The 20,965-nt window shown below is 37.4% G+C and overlaps 9 protein-coding genes across 9 annotated transcripts; 6 read left to right on the top strand and 3 right to left on the bottom strand.

Moving 5' to 3' along the window:
* Positions 1 to 268: 268 nt before the first annotated feature.
* BDF20DRAFT_837217 (uncharacterized protein) lies at positions 269 to 931 on the bottom strand (the record flags this gene model as incomplete). The annotated part of the gene is made up of 3 exons (XM_053079026.1): positions 269 to 564; positions 655 to 760; positions 812 to 931. 3 exons carry the CDS (start codon positions 929 to 931, stop codon positions 269 to 271), a joined length of 522 nt encoding a protein of 173 aa, XP_052933918.1.
* A 708-nt stretch (positions 932 to 1,639) lies between these two features.
* Positions 1,640 to 2,440, top strand: BDF20DRAFT_824150 (flavoprotein; the record flags this gene model as incomplete). Its single annotated transcript, XM_053077869.1, has 4 exons — positions 1,640 to 1,717; positions 1,791 to 1,895; positions 1,967 to 2,011; positions 2,069 to 2,440. The coding sequence occupies 4 exons, from the start codon at positions 1,640 to 1,642 to the stop codon at positions 2,438 to 2,440; spliced, it is 600 nt and encodes a 199-aa protein (XP_052933917.1).
* Positions 2,441 to 2,803: 363 nt separating this feature from the next.
* On the top strand, positions 2,804 to 4,939 carry BDF20DRAFT_914726 (uncharacterized protein; the record flags this gene model as incomplete). Its single annotated transcript, XM_053084226.1, has 1 exon — positions 2,804 to 4,939. The coding sequence occupies one exon, from the start codon at positions 2,804 to 2,806 to the stop codon at positions 4,937 to 4,939; it is 2,136 nt and encodes a 711-aa protein (XP_052933916.1).
* A 48-nt stretch (positions 4,940 to 4,987) lies between these two features.
* Positions 4,988 to 6,164, bottom strand: BDF20DRAFT_638195 (uncharacterized protein). The gene is made up of 5 exons (XM_053075927.1): positions 6,152 to 6,164; positions 5,873 to 6,058; positions 5,687 to 5,802; positions 5,485 to 5,613; positions 4,988 to 5,401 (listed from the first exon to the last, which is right to left on the bottom strand). Coding segments are annotated over exons 2-5 (612 nt in total). The 5' UTR covers positions 5,874 to 6,058; positions 6,152 to 6,164; the 3' UTR covers positions 4,988 to 5,035.
* On the bottom strand, positions 5,855 to 6,331 carry BDF20DRAFT_824014 (P-loop containing nucleoside triphosphate hydrolase protein; the record flags this gene model as incomplete). Its single annotated transcript, XM_053077851.1, has 2 exons — positions 5,855 to 6,058; positions 6,152 to 6,331. 2 exons carry the CDS (start codon positions 6,329 to 6,331, stop codon positions 5,855 to 5,857), a joined length of 384 nt encoding a protein of 127 aa, XP_052933914.1.
* A 579-nt stretch (positions 6,332 to 6,910) lies between these two features.
* On the top strand, positions 6,911 to 7,960 carry BDF20DRAFT_636142 (30S ribosomal protein S4). The gene is made up of 3 exons (XM_053075926.1): positions 6,911 to 7,149; positions 7,242 to 7,629; positions 7,699 to 7,960. The coding sequence occupies exons 1-3, from the start codon at positions 7,016 to 7,018 to the stop codon at positions 7,720 to 7,722; spliced, it is 546 nt and encodes a 181-aa protein (XP_052933913.1). The 5' UTR covers positions 6,911 to 7,015; the 3' UTR covers positions 7,723 to 7,960.
* Positions 7,961 to 7,982: 22 nt separating this feature from the next.
* BDF20DRAFT_837213 (UV-endonuclease UvdE-domain-containing protein) lies at positions 7,983 to 12,340 on the top strand (the record flags this gene model as incomplete). The annotated part of the gene is made up of 21 exons (XM_053079025.1): positions 7,983 to 8,036; positions 8,123 to 8,168; positions 8,251 to 8,753; positions 8,841 to 8,944; positions 9,016 to 9,133; positions 9,200 to 9,375; positions 9,480 to 9,509; positions 9,712 to 10,035; positions 10,103 to 10,167; positions 10,245 to 10,294; positions 10,361 to 10,400; positions 10,465 to 10,531; positions 10,606 to 10,678; positions 10,749 to 10,882; positions 10,949 to 10,968; positions 11,034 to 11,056; positions 11,133 to 11,281; positions 11,341 to 11,425; positions 11,501 to 11,572; positions 11,632 to 11,686; positions 11,751 to 12,340. The coding sequence occupies 21 exons, from the start codon at positions 7,983 to 7,985 to the stop codon at positions 12,338 to 12,340; spliced, it is 2,778 nt and encodes a 925-aa protein (XP_052933912.1).
* A 1,518-nt stretch (positions 12,341 to 13,858) lies between these two features.
* Positions 13,859 to 16,483, top strand: BDF20DRAFT_881326 (HAD-like domain-containing protein). Its single transcript, XM_053081661.1, has 10 exons — positions 13,859 to 14,486; positions 14,599 to 14,627; positions 14,703 to 14,741; positions 14,810 to 14,897; positions 14,966 to 15,087; positions 15,161 to 15,257; positions 15,324 to 15,387; positions 15,459 to 15,568; positions 15,659 to 15,667; positions 15,739 to 16,483. The coding sequence occupies exons 1-10, from the start codon at positions 14,340 to 14,342 to the stop codon at positions 16,165 to 16,167; spliced, it is 1,134 nt and encodes a 377-aa protein (XP_052933911.1). The 5' UTR covers positions 13,859 to 14,339; the 3' UTR covers positions 16,168 to 16,483.
* A 1,249-nt stretch (positions 16,484 to 17,732) lies between these two features.
* On the top strand, positions 17,733 to 20,180 carry BDF20DRAFT_824041 (uncharacterized protein; the record flags this gene model as incomplete). Its single annotated transcript, XM_053077852.1, has 2 exons — positions 17,733 to 18,236; positions 18,282 to 20,180. 2 exons carry the CDS (start codon positions 17,733 to 17,735, stop codon positions 20,178 to 20,180), a joined length of 2,403 nt encoding a protein of 800 aa, XP_052933910.1.
* Between the last annotated feature and the right edge of the window lie 785 nt (positions 20,181 to 20,965).

Below are 20,965 nucleotides of genomic sequence, written 5' to 3'. Positions count from 1 at the left end.
TAATATAAGCATGTATTGATTTGATTGAAAAAAATCCAGGCGCGTAACTTGGGTACTTTCTATTTTTAGTACAGCACTGCAATTAACTTTTAAATGTTAAAACGCCAAGATCGTTAGGAAATTGGATTTTCTGCATTAATGACTGTTGGGTTTATTTGATATTTAAATTGCAATTACCGAGGGTATGTAACAGTCTACACAGAAGAAGTCGAATTAGAAACGAAGCGAGCGATTGGATCTATTTACAAAACATCCTATGGGTATTCTACTAACGGTGGACTGTTTCCCTATTTGCCTTGAGACGTCTCAAATTCTTATGCACCCACTTCCTATCAGGCAACCGTTTTAAGTTACCGATCAAAATCTGTTTCTTTAATCTCCGCAAGTCTTTTTTGGTCCCCTCGATCATCGTTGTGGCTGCTGATAAGGGGTGCTGAAAATATGATGGGATGTATCCCGCAAGATGGACATCTTTGGACCTCTTTTCTAACATGAAAATAGCATTGATCACACCAGCCACTATCAAGAATAGCCAAAGGGTCTGGCTGTGGCGTCCATCCTGTTCTATAAATCCATTCTTATAATGCGAAGTTGATCGTCTATTAATAATACTAGTTCCAATAAATGCGCTGCTTCAAGAATGGAATATGTTACCTGTAGTGGCTAGGTTAGCATTGGAAGGTGAAATGCTTCCTATAGTGTCTGTTTTGATCGCTACAGTGTTGCAGTCTTTCAAACTGGAATTGTAGTTGAAGGGAGGCTATTGATTTTTGTCATTAATTCGTTGTTTCCGTTTCAAGGCTCGGCGTACTATGCACGGAAAAAGTGCTATTTTACTGAACATGGATTGAAGCGCTACAGCGAGCTTGTTGTTGTGTTGACAGTGCTCGTTCGAAACTGAAACTGATAGTTTTTGTTGGCTAGTCAGCATAGACTCTGCTATAAATCATTATCACGTCGTTAAAATTAATTCCAAACACGTGTTCCATCCATTACTTCACCTCTGTCCAGCATAATATACTTTCTTTAAACTTGTTTTAAACTAGTACGTATTACGAAGAGAAGCAAGGAAAACAAAGAAATTGGTATCGATTGAGGGCGAAAAAAGAAAGCGTGTTAAGGAGAATGAATAATGGAGCCAGACCTTTTCTGCTTTCTTTGTCTTTCATGGTCGGTAACAAATTTTTAAGCAAGCATTCACCAAAAAACTAGTACGGTACCACAAAGATGATGTATGTAAATAGCATTACACATATGAAAAGGGACCAATTACAGTTGACATTTAGGAAAGATTCCCTGTGGATGACGGTTAGTTAACGTTAATTGTTGGTTAACTTCTTTTTTCCAAAAATATATAATCTTTGCACAGCCTTTGAAAACTGACAATTGTCGCAGTTACAACTGCTAAGTTTCAAGGGTTATAATCATTATATAATCTATCATAGTTAACCATAAAGCCGGAAATGATGATTAGGTAGCAGTAAGTTTCTTTAAAGTTTGAATTCTTCCCCGAAGGAACGTCATTATCGAGGAACTGAATCGAAACTTCCAGAGACCTTCCCCGAATGGGAATTGCTCTTTTTAACTGATTCAATTCACAGTCAGTACAACAAGATAACTCATAGTTTTCTATAACGAAATGGTAAACATCCTTATAGGCGCAACAGGAAGTGTTGCGACAATAAAAATCCCTCTACTTGTCGACTCTCTAAAAAAAGTAACGTTGTTTAGCCTTCATTAACTTAATCGGAAAAATGTCTGATCAGGAAAAGAGAACATTCCTCGTATAGCATTCTGGAGTCAACGTAAAAGTTGTACTGACAGAATCGGCCTACTTCTTTGTGAAAAATGAGAAAATTGATTGCGAAGTATATAGAGAGCAGGATGAATGGAACGTAAGTTGTTTTTCACAACCTAATCTTAAGTAGTCCTAACAACTCAAATGAACAATTCTAAAACGATGTAGTCTTGGAAAAAGCTAACTGATCCGATTTTGCATATTGAGGCAAGAGTTGTTACGAATGATCCTAGACTATAGTATGAGAGGCTTATAGAAATTATGATATAGCTTCGTAATTGGGCAGACATAATGCTTATCGCACCCCTCGACGCAAATACCCTAGCGAAAGTGGCAAACGGCCTGTGTGATAATCTCCTTACATGCATATTGAGGGCTTGGGCTATGGATAAGCCATTGATAGCTTGCCCTGCAATGAATACGCATATGTGGGATCATCCATTTACAGCAAAGCATCTTAAAACATTAAACCAAGACCTCGGTTTTACTATTGTCAATCCAATAAGCAAGAAGCTCGCTTGTGGTGATATTGGCATAGGCGCTATGGCCGAGGTAGCGACAATATCCGAAGTATTGATAGAAACACTTGGAGACAAATGGATTACGACAGAAGTCTTGCAAGAAGGGAAGTCAAGAAAATAATAAAAGAAAATGGTTATACATATCCTTTCTTAGATTGCCATAGTGTGGAATTTTTTGGCTAAGTTTATACGTATTTTGGAATATAGAGTTCTCAGCTAACCATGAGATTGCTTGCCATTATCCTTTCTTCTCTAATCTCTCGTCTGTTGCACATATGAGAGGCTGGCTTTCTAATATTTTATCCATAACTTTTCTCAGTTTATGCTTGGATAAAATAAATATATGTACGCCAGGTCCCAATTTCTGTTTACATATGATTCCGAATCCAGCAATTTTGTCGTGTTTGAGATTTTTGGGCTTACCCAACGATTTCTTAATGCTTTTCTTTTTTTCCTTCCTTCCTTCATTTTAACCGAAGTAACGATGACAACTAAAACGCGATTCAAAGCTTTGTATGATTGTACAGCAGACGAACCTGGTGAGCTTTCGTTCAAAGAGGGCGATATTTTAGTTGACGTAGTAGAATCTGGCGAAGAGGGTTGGTACAAAGGTCGAATTCAAAACACTTCGAAGATTGGGTTGATTCCGTTTAACTATGTCTCTCCTTTGTCATCAGACAAAGATACTGAAGACAAAAAACAGTTACCACAGCTTGAAATTGAAACAACTGGCTCGAAGAATAGTACGGCGAGAGAAGAACATAAGGCCCAACAACAACAACCACAGCCCCTTAAGCGTGTGGATGCTTTTGAGGCTGCTATGTCACCTACTAGACGAATGAATAAGCCGAAAAATGTACTATCACTCGCTTCCAAAGCAATAGACTCTAAACCCTCTGTCAATATTTCCAATAGCAGCAATCAGACACCTCCGCCTATTGTCAGTCCGAAACCAAGCATTGCTACAACAGTGGGATTGGGAATGAAACCTTCAGCAGCGACCATTTTTGATAAATCAGAACTCAAACCATTAAATAAAAAGGATGTAGAAAGTGTATTAAAACCATCAGAGCTGGCTAAAGGTAACTCGCCGCTCGAAAAAGTGCTTGGTAGGAATAACAGTAATGACAACGTCCTGAGCAATTTTCCTGCAAGACAAACTGCAACAGCGTCATACAAATCAACCGGTAGCAACACCAACGGTATTGCACTTGTAAGGTTAGCCAAAAAGAATGAAGGAAAGTCCAATAGCAACGATGTTGAAGATGAGGATGGGTACCAAATGGTGAAGCCTTCACAAATTCGTCAACGGCTAAACAGTAATTCATCCGTTGGTCAAAACATTTCGACAAGACCCAGTTTTCCAGTGTCCTCATCACCGCGACCGAAAACAGCTACTTCTTCTAAACCGCTCTTAAACAATAACTCTACCTCTTTATCGACTGGAACAACCAGTAGCCCATCCTCAACGAAAAATAGGCCCTCATCAACGTCTTCGTCGGTCAACTTAGATGAACTTTCCTCCAACAGTCCTATGCCTCGTTTACCATCACGTCCTGTATCTGCTGCAGGAAGAAAAGCACGTATGAGTAGATTGTCGGCAAATTCTTCATCATCATCTCCATCTGCACCTTCAGCTTCAGTGACAAAGCAAGTCGATAGTAAACCGTTGTCTTTCGCCTTTGAAAAGATCGCTACTAATACTTTACCTACTTTGAAACCAAAACCACAAACTTGCACTGATAATGATAAGAGTGATAAAGACAATAGAAATAACAATTCTCAACTGCAGCAACCCAACCTTCCACCTCGCCCCAATAACAAGCTTCGTAGCTCCTCTAATCCACCTCCATTGCAATCTAAACCGTCCATGTCATCTATTGAATTGTTACTTTCACGAAATGAGCAACAGAAACCAACACCTCCTACGAAAAGCAAAACTCCCCCAGTGTTGACACAAAAACCTTCTGCACTATCAACCAAAATGCCCGAGTTACCCGCTCGACCTAATTTAGGCTCATGGGTGAAAGATAACAATGATAGCAACAAAAATGCTACTGTTAAGCCTTCCTTTTTATTCAATAGAACACGATCCGCTACTAATCCTCTTACATCTAACAACCAAGCAGAATGGTCGTCTATTTCAAACAAAACAGCACCTCCTCAGCCGCATACTCAACCACCATCAACTCGTTCCAAGTCACCTATTTCTCGATCAATCAAACCCCTCTCCCACGAAGCATCTCAAACAACCGATTCTCCTTCAACGTCGTTACCAACTTCCACTACTATTACCACGAATAATAAAAAGAAACCTGCTCCGCCCCCACCTCCACCATCCAGAGCGCCTAAAGGCAACAACAACAGAGGGCAGAATCGGTACGAAATGTTATTTAACTCTGTTCATGATGACGGTTACGTTGATGGTGAGACTGTTCAGTGTATATGGGTAAAGAGTAAATTGTCCAATGAAGATTTGGCCAATATCTGGCGGGAATGTGATCCTGAACATAAAGGTTTATTAGATAAAGAGGCATTTATAGAAGGCATGACAAAGATCGACGAGATACTACTTCAAAAACAACAATTGCAACAAAAGCAGACCACCGCTGCTATGTAGTATACCAATTTATCATTTATGTATGCTATTTACATTATTTACAAATATTTCATTTTTACTTCAAATACCAATACTACTCATCACCTTATAATAATATTATTGCCTTTTTCTTGTTTTGATTTTAATAAACAATTGCACTTTCGGTTTTTTCAAAGCATTTGCTATTTTTTGTCGTGCTTCGTGAATTACGGCAGTGATAATGCGACCTTTGGCTCCAATAATAATTTTTTGCTGACTGTCGCGTTCAACGTAAATATTCTGAGTTATCATGAGAGATCCGTCTTTTTCATTTTCCATCCAAACTGCATTTTCTTGTTTCAAGCTGTATGGAAGGTAGTAGTTGAGCCGTTTGAAAAACTCCACACGAATAATATCTTCAACACGTTTTAAGGGAGCCATTTCTGATGTTTGAGTGGGCGGATAAAGCCATGGAGCTGGCAAAGCCTTTGAACATAATGTATCCTGTAAGATAATAAAGATAATAAAAAGGTAAATCGGATGATTGGATGAGCTGTCCGATATTTGGTAGTGCATATTATACCAACCTTAACTGTCATCAATCCATCATTAAATAGTGCAGAAACATATAATGTCCTTGTAAAGTGTTTGTAACCTGCCAGGTACCGATTCACAACAGGTTCTAGTAAATTACGTTCGTCTTTCACAAGATCCATCTATATAAGTTATGTTGATGGGCATCAACCTCAGTATTTCCAGCATAACCTACAATCAGCAATGATTTCCTACCTTATTAAAAATTAATGTGGCTGGTATTTGTATGTTTGATAATTGCTTCAAAATGTATTCTTCTGCAGCACGAGCTTGAGGTTGAAGCGCTCGCTTTGCGCTTACGATTACCATCACTGTGGCAACAGAAGATAATTGATTTTAGTATCCATGTTCTCGATTTGAAAATCATTTGTCAACTCTCACTCTACAATGTTCTGCCTCATCCAAAGACCGCCATGCTACGCTTGCTAGCTCACTATTTCTTCTGGCAATTTTGGGATCAGCAATCACTCCTGGAGTATCCAAAAATACAACTTGGTATTTATCCTCTGTCATCACAGCTAAGACTCTTTCTCTCGTTGTATGGGCTTTTGGCGATACACCCGATACCTAAAGCACGAAAACGTGAAATATAGTGAATAGTGAATCGTCTCTTTCTCTGTTTTTGTGCTTGCGTACGACATCAATTACGTGATTGATTACCTCTTCTCCTACAAGCTTATTTATAATGGTCGACTTTCCCGCATTTGCTGCACCAATAACCGCAACCTTTATTAGATGAGGTTCTTTTGGCTGTAGCACTTCCTTTGGAACTTTAACGAGTCTATGCTCAATCCCTACAATTACAAGGAACACCAGTCTTGATTTAATGTCAATGGCCATATGGCACAATATACAGGCGCCTTCAACTTACCAGCAGGTTTCAGATCTTTTTTCGGTTTTGGTAAGGGTATCGTCTCTTTGGATATATTTGAATTGCCATTTGGAGGGTTAAGTTTCCCATTTTCGTCTAGTTCTTTTATCGCCATTTTTTCTGATTTTACTGCAATACTGCTATTATTATGATGTGGTTTAGAGTGAGTGGTTGTTGCTGAGACTATGGGTTCGTTTACTTGCAGCACTTTTTTGTCTATTCTTGACTTCAATACAGTCAGGTTTGGCACTGGTTTAATAGGCTCTTTGGTTGGGATACCAGCTCGTAGCTTCGCCCTGGTCATAAGGGCATATTTTCGATATTGACATACGTTCGAAGTACGTAACAAATTATCATTAAAAATAGCACTTGTGCGAAAAAGCAATAGCTCTGTGTCTCTGTTTATTTGTTTCAGGACATTGAGGGTAAAGGCTTGTCTCATTCTACTTTTGTGGAGGTCGATAAGTCGTATAAGAAGAGCGATGATTTTCCATCGTCTGCTGATATTCAGGGTCCAAATTTCATTGCAGTCACCAAGATTTATGCAGATGAATTGCTTTTAAAATCCGTGTGGCTTGGTGAGCGAACACTATTTCAATTTTAATAATTTCTGTCCCTTCAGCATTTCTTTCTTATAGATCAACAGATTAAAGATGAGACAACTAAAACATCATGAACAAAAATTATTGAAGAAGGTCGACTTTCTTTACTGGAAGAAAGAGGATACCCTGCGTGAGATGAAGGTCATCCGCAAATACTTTTTACAGCAGAGAGAAGATTATCACAAGTACAGTAAACAGAAAAAGCCGTGACTAAAGCTACTTCCGCTGTGTCGTATATGTTTACTTATATGAAATCTTATTTTCCTTGTTCATTTAGATATAATAAATTGGTCGGTCAAATTAGAGCTTTAGCCAACAAAATCTCACTGTTAGATTCTCGTGATCCCTTCAGAGCTGAACAGGAAAAGGCACTATTAAAGAAATTGTACGATATGGGCATCATTACTGCGACCACCAAATTTTCTGATTGTCGTAAAGTGTCTGTATCAGCTTTCTGTCGTCGTCGTTTGCCTATTGTGATGTGTCGATTAAAAATGGCCGAGACAGTGAAAGAAGCCGTTACCTTTGTTGAACAAGGTCATGTTCGTGTGGGCCCTCAAACTATCACAGATCCTGCCTTCTTAGTGAACAGAAATATGGAAGATTATGTTACTTGGGTGGATACTTCCAAGATTAAGAGAAAGATTATGAAGTATAATGACAAGGTAAATTGCGGTTTTTGTGGTATCAGCTAAAAAAAGCATTCTAACTCACTTTTTTTCTTCTGTGTTTAGTTGGATGATTTTGATCTTTTGTAAATAGCTCGTTCTTTTTGTTATCCTTACTCTGTTACAGTTTTGTATCTTCGCCACCCATCATTTGCATAAAACTTATCAACTATTTATTCTTCCCCGAAAATTGTAATAAATCAACAAATTCGTTATTGTACGGAAAGCAGCGTCGTCCAACATTGCATTGGCCAAAGTCCTGAAATCGGTGATATGAGTTTAAATCTGTACGATATAAAGTTGGGATTATACCGTTCTTGTAGCTGTTTCTTCCTCTTCACTATAACAATATGAACAGACTCAAACCACTAACAAATAAAGTGCTTGGTCATCGTACGTGGATGGTAATAAACGAGTAAGACTTAATATTCATAATTTACGTAAAATACGGACATGTAAAACTTTCCTACTCTCTTGTTTATCCTTACAGAGTACAGCTGGTATTGAACGTTCACACCGTTCTATTCTTTTTCCAGGTACAGTTAAAGAATAATCTTTGTAAACAGTCTTCAAAGTTATTCTGATGGACTGTACTATGGGATGCATTTGGGATCGTAGGCCAGGGATCACAATATGTCGGCATGGGGCAAGACCTCTACAACCTTTACCCTCGATCTGCTAAGCTCGTTTTTGACGAAGCCGATGAAGCTCTTGGCTATGGACTGCGAGCTATCATTTTTGAAGGCCAACAAGAACAACTTAAATTGACAGAAAATGCCCAACCCGCCATTTTAACAACATCTATTGCAATGCTGAGAGTCCTGGAAACTGAGTTTGGTTTCGATATCACCAAAGCTTGTAATTATGCAATGGGTCACTCGTTGGGTGAATACACTGCTCTAGTGGCCACAAAATCTATGTCCTTGTCGGATGCAGTACGATTAGTTCGCCTTAGAGGCAAGGCAATGACAAAGGCTGTTGCAGATAAGGAAGGAAAAACAGCTATGTCAGCTTTAGTAGTGAGGAAGGGAAAACTGGATGAATTGATTAAAACCATAGAAGAGATTAAGAAAACAGAATTGCCTCAGAAAGAACTTGTATCCATTGCGAACATAAACAGTGTAACTCTTGCTAATACAAGGATATCAAAATCAGATAGTTTGTCATTGAAGGATGCTTAATCATTATATATGTTGTGGTTCGAATAGTCATTTCAAGTTGTTATCAGCGGTACGTCTCAAGGAGTTGATCAAGCTTCGAGGATTTTGCAACAGAAAAAGCTCGCAGCTCGTGCAGTCGATTTACCAGTATCGTACGTTTTCGTTTTTGAAGTGTAATAAGTTCTGGTATATCTTACATAAATTAATGATGTGAATAATGTAGAGCACCTTTTCACTGTGATCTTATGAAAGAAGCAGCAGACGTTATGAAGGACGCGTTACAAAAGATAAGCATTGGATTGCCTTGTGTGAAAGTTGTATCGAATGTTACTGCTAAACCAGTAAGTGATTCAAAAAGTTAATGAATAGGTTGTGCTTAGATTCTGAATACGTTTCGATAACTTTAGTATATAGATGCGGAGGAAATACGAAAAAGATTATTTGAGCAAGTGGTTGCGCCTGTAGAATGGGAACGTAGCATAAAATACTGTAAACGACAGGATGTGGATGACTTTTTATGTTTTGGACCCGGTAAGGTCTTAGCAAATTTACTAAAGAAAGAGTATCCTTTAGATAGAATAAGGTAAGAAATATTCTGATGAGGAGTTTTAATGAGCTTGTTCGCATGGTTTATAGTATCTTAACGTTTGATCTTTTGCATAATATGTATGATAATCATATTGATAGAACAATTACAAGCGCCGATGACATTTTACAGTATGCGATGGAGTACAATAGGAAAGAAGATAGATCAAACGAACCATCAATCCTCTCTTAAGTATAGCATTTGGTTTATGTGCGTGCATTGATAACAAGGAGTCACGTAATTTGTTCCAGATCGGTGAATCTGAGTGAATCAGAGATATCCGCATTTAAAGTTTCTTAAAGCGTCCAACGATTTCATAAAAAAAAATAAAAGATTTCTTCACAATATGCTTCGTCCCGTTTTCCTAAGTTTACGCTTTAGTACAAGAAGGATCACTGCAGTTACGAGAAGGATGAATAAAGTGGAAATAGAAGCAATGACAATGAAAACAAGTTCCATTGTAACACCAACAGTATCTATTATGGAGACAACTCAAACAGTAAATGATGTAAAGATTGAAGAAACAGCAGATGATAATGCCATAAATCCCATAGCGAAAACAATTGATGCTGTGGAAGTAGAAGAAATAGTTGATCCTGAGAAATATAGATACGTCCATGACAATCCACGTTTGTTTAAAGGAAGATTAGGATATGCGTAAATAGAGAATATCGATCAGACATTTAAGTCGTTTCTTATAAATGATATCCTTTAATCTATTTAGATGCGTTAATACTTATTTGAGAAAGCAGAAGCCCTCAGTATTCTGCGCAAGAACTTGTAGACTAGGTATACGACGAATATGAGTCTTCGCATAGTAAAAGAAAGAGTATTTATATTTGTGGTTTTTTTGTTCTTCTTTCTAGATACTGCTTTGAAGAAAGGCAATGAATATGTCAGAGAGCTGGCACTCGCAGTATGTGTTGCAAATTGATATCATTTAAATGAAATATTATACTAAAGATGAGAACATTGTATATAGAATATTGCTGATCTTAAAACTATGATTCAGTGGAATGAAGGTCAATAACTTTTTCTTTCTGTCTCAGTGAATGTAGTTCTGATCTGATATTATTCTTCTATTAGACCACAATATAAAGTTCATGCGTATGTCAAGTGATATGTTCCCTTTCGCAAGTCATGAAAAAGTGGGGTAAATTGAAGCAATGACAAAATAAGTATAATGAATATTCATAATTCATGATTTAAACAATGTTTTTTTTGTAGATATGAAATCGATTTCGCAGCAAAAGAATTAGCTGATGTGGGAAATTTAGCCAAGAAATATAATCATAGATTGGTGAGAATGCAAGCTTTAGCAGCGTTGTCCTGGTTTTATTATTGACTGTTTTCATGCGACTATGTATTAGACAATGCATCCAGGACAATATAACCAATTAGTATCGCGAAATCCTACAGTTGTAGAGAATACCATTCGCGAACTACACTATCATGCGCACATGATGGATTTAATGGGATTGGATCAAGACTCAGTGATGATTATGTAAGTAAGCAAATTTAATCACTATTGAACGTGTATATCACTGACTCTGTACATCTATTCTTAAAGCCATATGGGGGGTGTTTATGGTAAGCTTTCACTATGTCATCCAAAGGGCTAATGGAGTACTAACTGAATTCATAAACATTATCAGGCGATAAGAATGCTTCTCTTTCGGTAAGCGAACACAAAAAGATGACGCTTTTGCACCTAAATAAGAAAGCTAACTAATGTGTTGAACCTGTGTTTATAGCGTTTCGAAAATGTTTATGAAACGTTGCCAGATCATATCAAAAGGCGGCTTGTATTGGAAAATGATGAACTAGGCTATTCTGTGTCGGATTTGCTACCTATTTGCCAAAAACTAAAAATACCCCTTGTTTTAGATTGGCACCATCATTAGTAAGTGACCTCCTCCATATTTGCTCATGATACAGTCTTATTTAACAGCAAAAATGTAGTATTAATCCAGGTACAATAACAGATCTTCCAGCACTTCTGTCTGAAATTCACCGAATATGGTACGATAAGGGTATAAACCCCAAGGTAAGCCATTGAAAAAATAAATTTTCTAGGTGGCTATTACATTAATTGCAAAAACTATTCCTTACTTCCTTGAAGGAGCATTACTCAGAATCCAGAAAGGGTGCTGTAACGCTGATGGAAAAAAGAGCCCACAGTGATCGTGTCCAGGTATAAAAGGGATTATTCAGTCGTAATATGCACACAGATACTCAAACGCTATGTATTAGAACTTACCACCCACTACTGATGATGTTGATCTTATGATAGAAGCCAAAGATAAAGGTACAGATAATTAGATTTTCTATAGTATTTCATGCCCAACATATTTAATTACTTTTTCTCTTAGAACAAGCTGTATTTCATTTGTATAAGACATATGGTTTGGGAACAGTTGATGATGAGGTTTGGATACCGCAGACTGGAATTGAATCTAAGCAGACAAAGGGACGTAAAAGTATAAGATCAAGAAAGAGAAAAGCGGCAGACGATGACGGAAGTATCGAGGATGAAGAAGCAGTTGCCGAAGTGACAGAAACACGCAGAACAACTAGACGATCCGCTGCTGCTGCTGCTGCTGCGCAAAAGCTCAAGATGAAAGAAGAAGAGGTAAATGAAGTACAACAAAGTCAACAGAAAAAAAGAGTCTCTAGGAAAAAGACAAAGAATTCCGAAAGAACTGAAATGCCAGCAGTTGTTGATGCGAAGAATAATTTGACTGATGATAAGGCTGTAAAGAGAACAAAGAAACCGAAGGCTACGCATAAAAAAAAGAAAACTGGTGGTAAAGTTGAAGAAATTGTCGTAAAAGAAAATAATACAGAGAAGCCTAAGACGAAGATATCACGCAAAAAGAAGGCAACTAAAAACAATGAAGTGTCAATGGGCAGTATCGAGGAATTCAACAGCGCTGGTTCAAACATGACATCAAGCGAGTGACAATAACAAACTAAAAGAAGAAGTTAGGCAGTAAATATATAAATAAAGAACCGAAAATTTAGCGCGAAACTGTACGTTTTGTCTGTAAGCCAATCAATCCAAGTAGTGCAATGCTTTTGCAAGAATTTACAAGTCTTGTGTGTGATTAACATTTTCAATCATTTTTACTGATATTCAAGGATTATTCGTTGATGAAATTATGTTAAACTAAGAATTTGGGTGCAGTACAAACTTTAACACTTTAAGAGAAAAGAACAGTAATTTTTTTAAAAGCATTCACAAAATAAAGGAAAACCTTCGAAATGTAGCCGCTAGTAATAGTATTGCTGATGTTTCAACAGTCAATAGAGTGAAGGCGCGGCTTGGAGTTGGATTCATACGAGTATAAGTCACCATAATTCTTTAGTGCCGTTAATGCATTGATATTGAGAAAAAGGCATACAATGGACTTTTCTTATGCTACTATGAAGAAGAAATTGAATATCATTTTGACGCTTAAGCGTCTTGTTCAGGAATTATTTGTAATGGTGTTCTCAAACACCATGAAACATCCAACCATCTAATTCTTTGTCATGGATCATATCTACTTTGACACGTTGGAATTAATCATTTTTGGACTAAGCACTTCCACTTTTAAAATTCATCAGTTTCAATTTTCTTCTTACGTTTCCTTTCTTACCAACTTTTATTACATAAATACCTTATCATGAAAGCACAATCAACCTTCTCAACGGAAGGAAACGCCAAGAATAAGGGCAAAAAAACGATGCCTGAAAAAGAAAAAGCATTAAAATGCAAAAAGCCGAGAAGGTTGAAAGCTAGTGCCTCATCTCGTTACGAAGAATAAGAATGTAATTAGCTTTTTTAGGGGCTTCCTATGCTGTATAAAACACTAAGACAATGTAGAATAGGCTATCAAGCCATTGCTATGAATGAATTGGACGAGTTTGTACCTTAAAGGTGCTGCTTTCATCACCATAGTGCTACTTTCTGAGCTCTTAATGAATTGTATTGTCTAAATGAAAGTATGCAGCGATTCTAGAAAAAAAGACAGGTAACATGGAGATTGAAAAGCATAGTCAGGAGGGAACAAAGAAACGTATCACGCTATAAAATATTTGGCCCTTTAATTGCAGGCAGACGCGTTACCGATAATATAACTCAATGCAAATCAATGACAATAATCGACCATTAGAAATTTGCAGCGGATATAGTATCGTACCCTTGGGTCAAGCTTAATGGCATTCACGTTTAAGTAAGATGTCAGGATTCAACGCTTTCATACAATTTTTTTGAAACATATATCATTTATTACAATACCACCTGCTTATTTCTGCCACTAACGCGCTGCATTTCAGAGAAAGTTTTTACGATTTTACTGGTACCTTAGATTGTTTTGAATTTTTCTCATCAGATGGTTTTTACGGTCTCATGGTTTGTTCCGTTGTAGTATCAAGGTTATATTTTGTAATTATTTTCGAACACTAAGCAAAACCGTTTTCTATATCCATTATAACCTTTTTTTTTTTTTTTACTATAATGAAATGATAATACAGCATATTACTTTCCTTTGCGTCTTCATTTTCGATTGTAAGTAAATTAATTTAGCTTTCAAAATTTTCTTGCAAAATTCGCCTTAATTTACACTGCCAGCTTAATTGTAATGAAGACAATCCAGATTATTGGTTGTCGGTAATTTGAACATAAAATAACCTTTATAAAACCTTCTCAATTCCATCATATCCAAATAGTGTATCCTCGCTGCAATTCGCACAAATTACATAGACTATGCTCAGTATCCCATTGTTGATATGGCTTGTGCCAACAGTGATCTTGCTTACTGTAATATCTATGAATGGATAGCCACCAACCTTCCTGTTCCTAATGTAACCACCCAGTATGGGGCGGAAAAAAATCTCTCCGCCCCACACCTTGTACTCATTCACTATCAGCTTTTAACTTCTGAATTTCCCTTTTGTCAAAGATTGACATTGCCTTGATGATCCTGTTGAAGAATAGTAGTAGATCTCTTTTGAATGTCTTTGCAAAATCTGTTTCTAAACAGAGGCGCTTTACAACTGTTCAACCGAGCTATACGACGACCAATTATGCATTCGCTTTTGACATCGACGGAGTGTTGATCAAGGTAAACTATTAAGTTCAGTCGCTCTATGCCTGGAAAAAAAATTTAAAAATTTATCTGCCACCCTCCTCAAAAAAAAAGAGCTGTATTGAAACCAAACATTTGACAATTGTAGGGCAAAAAACCTATTCCAGAGGCCACACGGTAAGAGCTATTGTCGCTTGCACTCTCCGCTATGAATAACAGTAGATAGCTTATTTCTGACACATTCTTGTTCAGTGCTTTAAAGTTATTAAATGGGGATAATCCTGTTAAAAGGTAACGGCGCTTAATACATATCAACTATTCTTTTTGCCTTTGCCGTCTAACCAATTAATCTATAATAGACGTATTCCTTATGTTTTATTGACGAACGGTGGTGGCGTTACTGAAGAAGAAAAGGCGAAGCAAATCAGTGATTTGTTGGGTGTTGAGGTAATATTACAATAGATCAAAGTATAATATCTATAAACATACATAAAGCTTACAAGTATATCTGATAGATCAACCCAGATCAAGTCATCTTGTCTCACTCACCCATGAAAAGTTTAGCCAAACAGTACGAATCGAAGAAGGTTTTAGTAGTGGGCGGTAAAGCACGAAATTGCGCTGAAGTAGCAAAAAGGTATTTATATCGATGGTTGTTACAGAAAGTTTTACGGCTGACGATCAATCTAACCGTTTGATAACCAAAAAAGATATGGGTTTAAAGAGGCTGTGACTCCTCATGATATTATGTGCTGGAATAGCTCTGTATCTCCTTACTCCCTACCTAAACCTGAGTATTTTGGCGAAGTGAGTTTCTTTACCTCTGTTCAAACAGTTACTTGTAACTTGGTGTACTGAGGCCTTGTTTTATAGAAAACCTATAATTTTTCAAAAGAACCTATTCACGCAGTATTTGTCTTCAATGATAGTTTTGATTGTAAGTGTACACAGTCAATTACATTTGTAAATAGCCATCAAATTATTGAAGATCATTCTGTTGCTGGCCAGTGGGAAGAGATGTTCAAATTATGTTGGATGTGCTTTGCTCAAAAGACGGTATTGTGGGTACTAGAAAGGATACTTACGAAGCTCAGGAAATACCTCTGTATTGGTCTTGTGTAAGTTGAAAGGTGAACAACAACTACTTCCCAAAGAAATGTACTCATTAAAAAATTACCAAACGCGTTCGATTTTCTGTTTATGTATAGAATGATCTGGTATGTGGTAAGAGACAATAGCTGATCATACAAACGATAGCTGATATCTATTTTTCTATTCTTAAATATAGATTTGGAGTACTGACTTCCCAGCTCCACGTCTAGGACAAGGAGCTATGAAAATAACTTTAGAGGCACTTTATAAAGAACTCACAAAGCGTCCTCTGAACTCCATTTCGTTTGGAAAGCCCCATGCTGTTACTTACAGGTTTGCTGAAAAAATATTACCTCGTAATGTGAAACGTATCTATGCCATTGGTGATAATCCTGCTGCAGATATTAAGGGTGCTAATGCCAATGGATGGATCAGCTGCCTTGTTCGTACCGGTGTCTTCACTGGTCCTAAGCACAATGCAGAAGATTACCCTGCCCATATCGTGTGTAATCATGTAGAAGAAGCCGTATCCAAAATCATCGAAAATGAAGAGAATAATATAGATTTCCCCGGTGTTATGTTCGAAGAGAAGCAATCAAAAACGCACCAACCGATTACTGCTTAAAACAGTTAACTATTTTTCTAATGGATCTCTTTTGCCTTCTTTGTACATCCATAGCCGTTCCAATGCTGAAGGGTGTTCCATCTTTATAGAGGTTAGAGCCGGAAATTGGCAAACTCAGAAATAAAAGATGAAATGTACTGTGCCTATTCTACTGTGATCTGTGGATAGTCAAACGAAGAATGTCTTAACCGCTTTTTGAGTCTCAAACTTCAAGTGCAGATACTGGCATTGTATCATAGATGTCTTTGGTAGAAACTAACATTTTACAATAAATTATTGTGGGGACACGTATGCTAGCCACTAATCTCAGGTTCAGATGCTTCTTGTGTACTGTTTATCTTCAATTCTCTATCTTGTTGTAAGCTTGTACATAACCTTTCTCAGATGTAATATAGATAGACCGCGGTATAATGTATTTTCTACCTGTTTATATGTACTCAAGTATTTAGTCGTAGTCTCACCAAACACGTCAGGAATATTGGTAGGAACAAATGAAAAATTAACAAAACTCACCGTTTGGCCTTTGTAATTTGGAAAGAAAAAGCGCCTAAATTTTTTCTTTTTTTATGTACGGCCGCAAGGTACATTTCTTTCATGTCTCTACCAGTATTCACTAAAAAGCTCCCCTCTATCTCTATTCTTTAAGAACAAACCGCTCTCTTGCGTCCAGGTTATAACACTTCTATCTCTACTTCGATCTTGATTACTTCTCGTACCAAACAAGCCTACAATCTGCACTCTCTTACTTCAAAATTCAAGTAAGCTGTGATAACATTGTATCTCTTAGACTAGCAGAGCTACTTCAACCTGATAAAGACTTATGGCTTCTATTCATTGAATTCCTTTGTCTTATTCTGTCAATTTCCGGCTCGAAGCTCCGTAAACAGAAATCATACCGCCCTTCGGCATTGGAACAACTGTACCTGAATGACAGCCCGAAAAGGTATTCAATCTGGGGTAATGAAAGCCAGTCCAATTTGATAGGCGCAAAAGTGGGGGTGGGTGGTAGACTTGACAGTTGAAACCTACTTTTGCCTTTATATTTTATTCTTACAATAAGAGAGAAAAAACGTGCTCAAGCTAAAAAAAAAATAAAAGTGCTTGACACTGACTACTTGACTCATTTCGAAGAGAAATAAACTGACATGTCTGTTCAGTTTAAAGAGCCATTACGTTCATTACAAAGATGTAAAAAAGCCTGGCTCATTCACTCTACAACGACTCGAGGAACAATTCTACCCCCGCCTACCCTTGCTACTATTCAGAGTCGCTTTATTTCTTCGAGTATGAAGATAGCTACAACGACTCCTAACGAACCACGATTTCTAGATGAACAAGCAGAAGAGCAGGCATATGTATTCTCGTGTAAACAACAGCAACATCAACGGTCTCCGCTAACACAAGTATCACAGCTACCACAAACAAAACCATTGGGTATACCGACATCATCCACGTTGAGCACAAAGCATTGGGAAGATCTGATGTCATCACTAAGCAATCAGGCACAATGGACGCAGGTAATTGAAGTTTTCGAAAGTTTCAATAACACCAGACCTTCACCAAAAATGTTTTTGACAGCCCTGGAAGCTTACAGCCATACCAAACAAATCAACAAGGTACGCAATACCTTCAATACCTACAAGTTCAACTATCGGTTGAAAATGAGCTCTTATATACAGTATATGCAAGCCGTCATCAATTGTCAGGACATACCAACCGCCATTCAAATTTTTCGAGATATCCATAGTCATCCTCGATTAAAATTTCAACCTGTCGTTTCTCAATGCCTAGCGCTAATATTACCTTTCTTGATTCAAAATCACAATTTTGATGCAGCTTTGAAATTGACAGATGAGTTTATTGAAAGCCAACAGCAACAACATCATGCAAAATGGCATGCGAACTCAAAACTATATATAACTCAAGTGTTATGGCAAGGTTTTTTGACCTATTTACCATTACCTTCACCGTCAACTTCAATATCCGATGGACATGCACTTATACCTGTAGATGGTACTAATGTGCCTCTAACTTCAAAATCTTTAGAAACGTTCGTAGAACAGTATGCCGTAATGCAACAGCAAGGAGTACTGAGTGGAATACCCATTTTGCAGCAAGATTTATTCAATTTGATTCGGTTAGCCCATCCATATGTCCAGCCAACGGTGAAAACATGCAATGCCCTAATCCAATTGAGCGGCAGCGATCAGCAACAGTTTAAATCAATTCTTCAATGGATGAAGAATTCAAATATTCAACCTGATGCAGAAACAATTGGTGTTATTTTAGATCAGTCTTATTCTCAAATTATAACACCGGAAAGAGCGAAGGAGCTGTATCAAATACTGAAAGAACAATCTACAATAACAACAACAGGGAAAAGTGAGAATTTGAGCCGTACATTATGTAATGCGTTCGTCAAGTTATTGCCGTGTGAGGATGTATATCAATTAGAAATTGAAGCCAAAGGAAAAGGAATCTTCATTGATCCTTTATCGATGATTAAAGGATTTATACGTAGGAAAGAATTTGAAAAAGGTTGGACATGGCTACAGCATCAACAACATCAACAACAACAACAGCAGCAGCAGTGTAAAATTACCCTGGATACTTACGCAACATTATTGGAAGGACTGTTACAAGCAGGTCAATGGAACTCTCTGATCCAATATTACGTTTCTTTGGAACAACAATATGGTCGACAAACGATGAACACGCATCGTAAATTGGTTTCATGTGCTCTTACGGCTCATTTAGCCAAGCACGACATCGATAGCAGCCTTCAATTATTGAAATCACTCAGAAATCAAATGACTCCCACACATATTTATAAAACTACTCTCAATCTGTGTCGACTCGAATCTGAAAAGTCTGGGTACCCATTAATCTATGGTAGTCAGATCGTCAAATCACTGCGGATCATGGAAAGTACACTGCATGTCTATTTAGACGCTGAAAAAATGGCGCGTATCATTGCAAAACTGGGTCATCGTGGTGAATGTCGGGAGGCGCATATGCTCTATCGATATGTTCGAGAGGGTGGCCATGCCGTAGCACGTGCACGTGGAGGTGATAGTCGTATTTATCGCGCTATGATGTCAGCTGCAACATTGAATAATAGAATGGATTTGCTGGAACGAACGTGGCATGAGATGTGTTATCGAAAATGTCGATTTCTTGATGAGCCATTTGAGAAGGAGCAGCCAAATTTGGCGGCTTTCAATGTATTATTGAATGGTTATGCTTCTCAATTGCCCCGACCTGATATTAACCGTATCAGCCGGATTTATGAGCGACTGTTAGAACAAGGATTGCAACCTAATCTAGTTACATACAATATTTTGATCAAAACATTTGTGAATTGTGGTAATATGGATGCAGCTCATCAACTGTTTGACGTCATGATCAAGGAGCAAGTATTAGACAAAGGGGATAATAACAGCAACGTACGCTTGTATACTAGCAATACATTGCTTAGCGGTTGGATCCGCCAAGCACAATGGGATAAGGTGGAAAATTTCGTCAAAGATCATAGAGATAAATTAGATATTGTGACATTTAATATGCTGGTACAATGCTTTTTACATCTGAATCCGAAAACTGTATCAGCATTGAAATTACTGAAATACCAACATCAATGGAAAGTGAGAGAAAATTTCCAACAAGAATACGCCAAATGTATGTCAAGTGATAAAATTTGGAATTTATTTGAATCGGTGACAGGTTATACTCGCCATACAATAGAGAATATACCATTAGTACACTCAACCACTTCACCGACGAGTATATCTACTTTAAGCATACCGGCTTGGCATACATTGCTGAATTCTAATGATACCAGCAGCAGAAAGAAGGCCGAGGGCGGATTTATAGACTATTTTGTAAATGTCAAAGAACCTAACGAAGCTACTTATAATCTATTTATGAAGGCATTTACCCAAGTCAACGATCAAGCATCTGCCAAGTCAATATATTCATGGCTGAAATACCAGCGACAACAAGAGCTGTTGTAGAAACAAAGAAATTGTAAAATAGAAATCAGAAATATACCACTTTATAAATAGCCTTTTCTCTTAATTGTTATGTATAGTTCAAAAATATTCTTTTCTTAATTGTATATTAATTGGGACAACTAAAATCATCATGGTAGACTATTCTATCATCCTCAACCTTGCTATTTTTAGTGATTGGAACTAGCAGTTCATAGTAAACTTGTGATAACATCTATTAAATGAATGATTCATGAGAGTACAGCTGCTAAAGCAATAATTCACTTTTTCTGTTCTTGTAGAAAAATGGACCGCTACAATCAACTTTTGCCAATGCAAGGAAACACAAAGCACATGCTGTGTAATGGGCCATTCTCAACTACTTATAACCAAGGGAAGAAGTATTCCAACAACTATATTATGTAATAAGGGTGCTTTTCCTGTTCAAATTAGGTTATTAGGTAATGCTTTTCCCTTTTAAATACCATAGCACGTTGTTTTACGTCAATCTCTTTTTTGGGTTTTCTATCATTGAGCAAATGAATATACCTCATTCAAGGACTGGCAGCTATCTTCATGTTGCTAAATGTGCTTGAGCATATTATATGGCGTTTAAAAATGCCTTTACTGCTGTTGCGGAAGAGCAGCAGTAATATCCTTCAGTTTAGCATTAAAATGTAAAATTTTAGATTGCGAAAATACCATGAAATACCAGTTACACGAAAGGGGGATTTCATATCCATTTTTTAAGATGCAACAGACACAATGAACATGCAATAAAATCTTTTCTTTTGCTTTTTGTCTTTTCT

The sequence above is a fragment of the Mycotypha africana genome (assembly GCF_025528875.1).
Source record: "Mycotypha africana strain NRRL 2978 chromosome Unknown BDF20scaffold_8, whole genome shotgun sequence".
NCBI classification, from domain to species: Eukaryota; Fungi; Mucoromycota; class Mucoromycetes; order Mucorales; family Mycotyphaceae; genus Mycotypha; species Mycotypha africana.
This window is presented reverse-complemented; position numbering and strand designations above follow the sequence as displayed.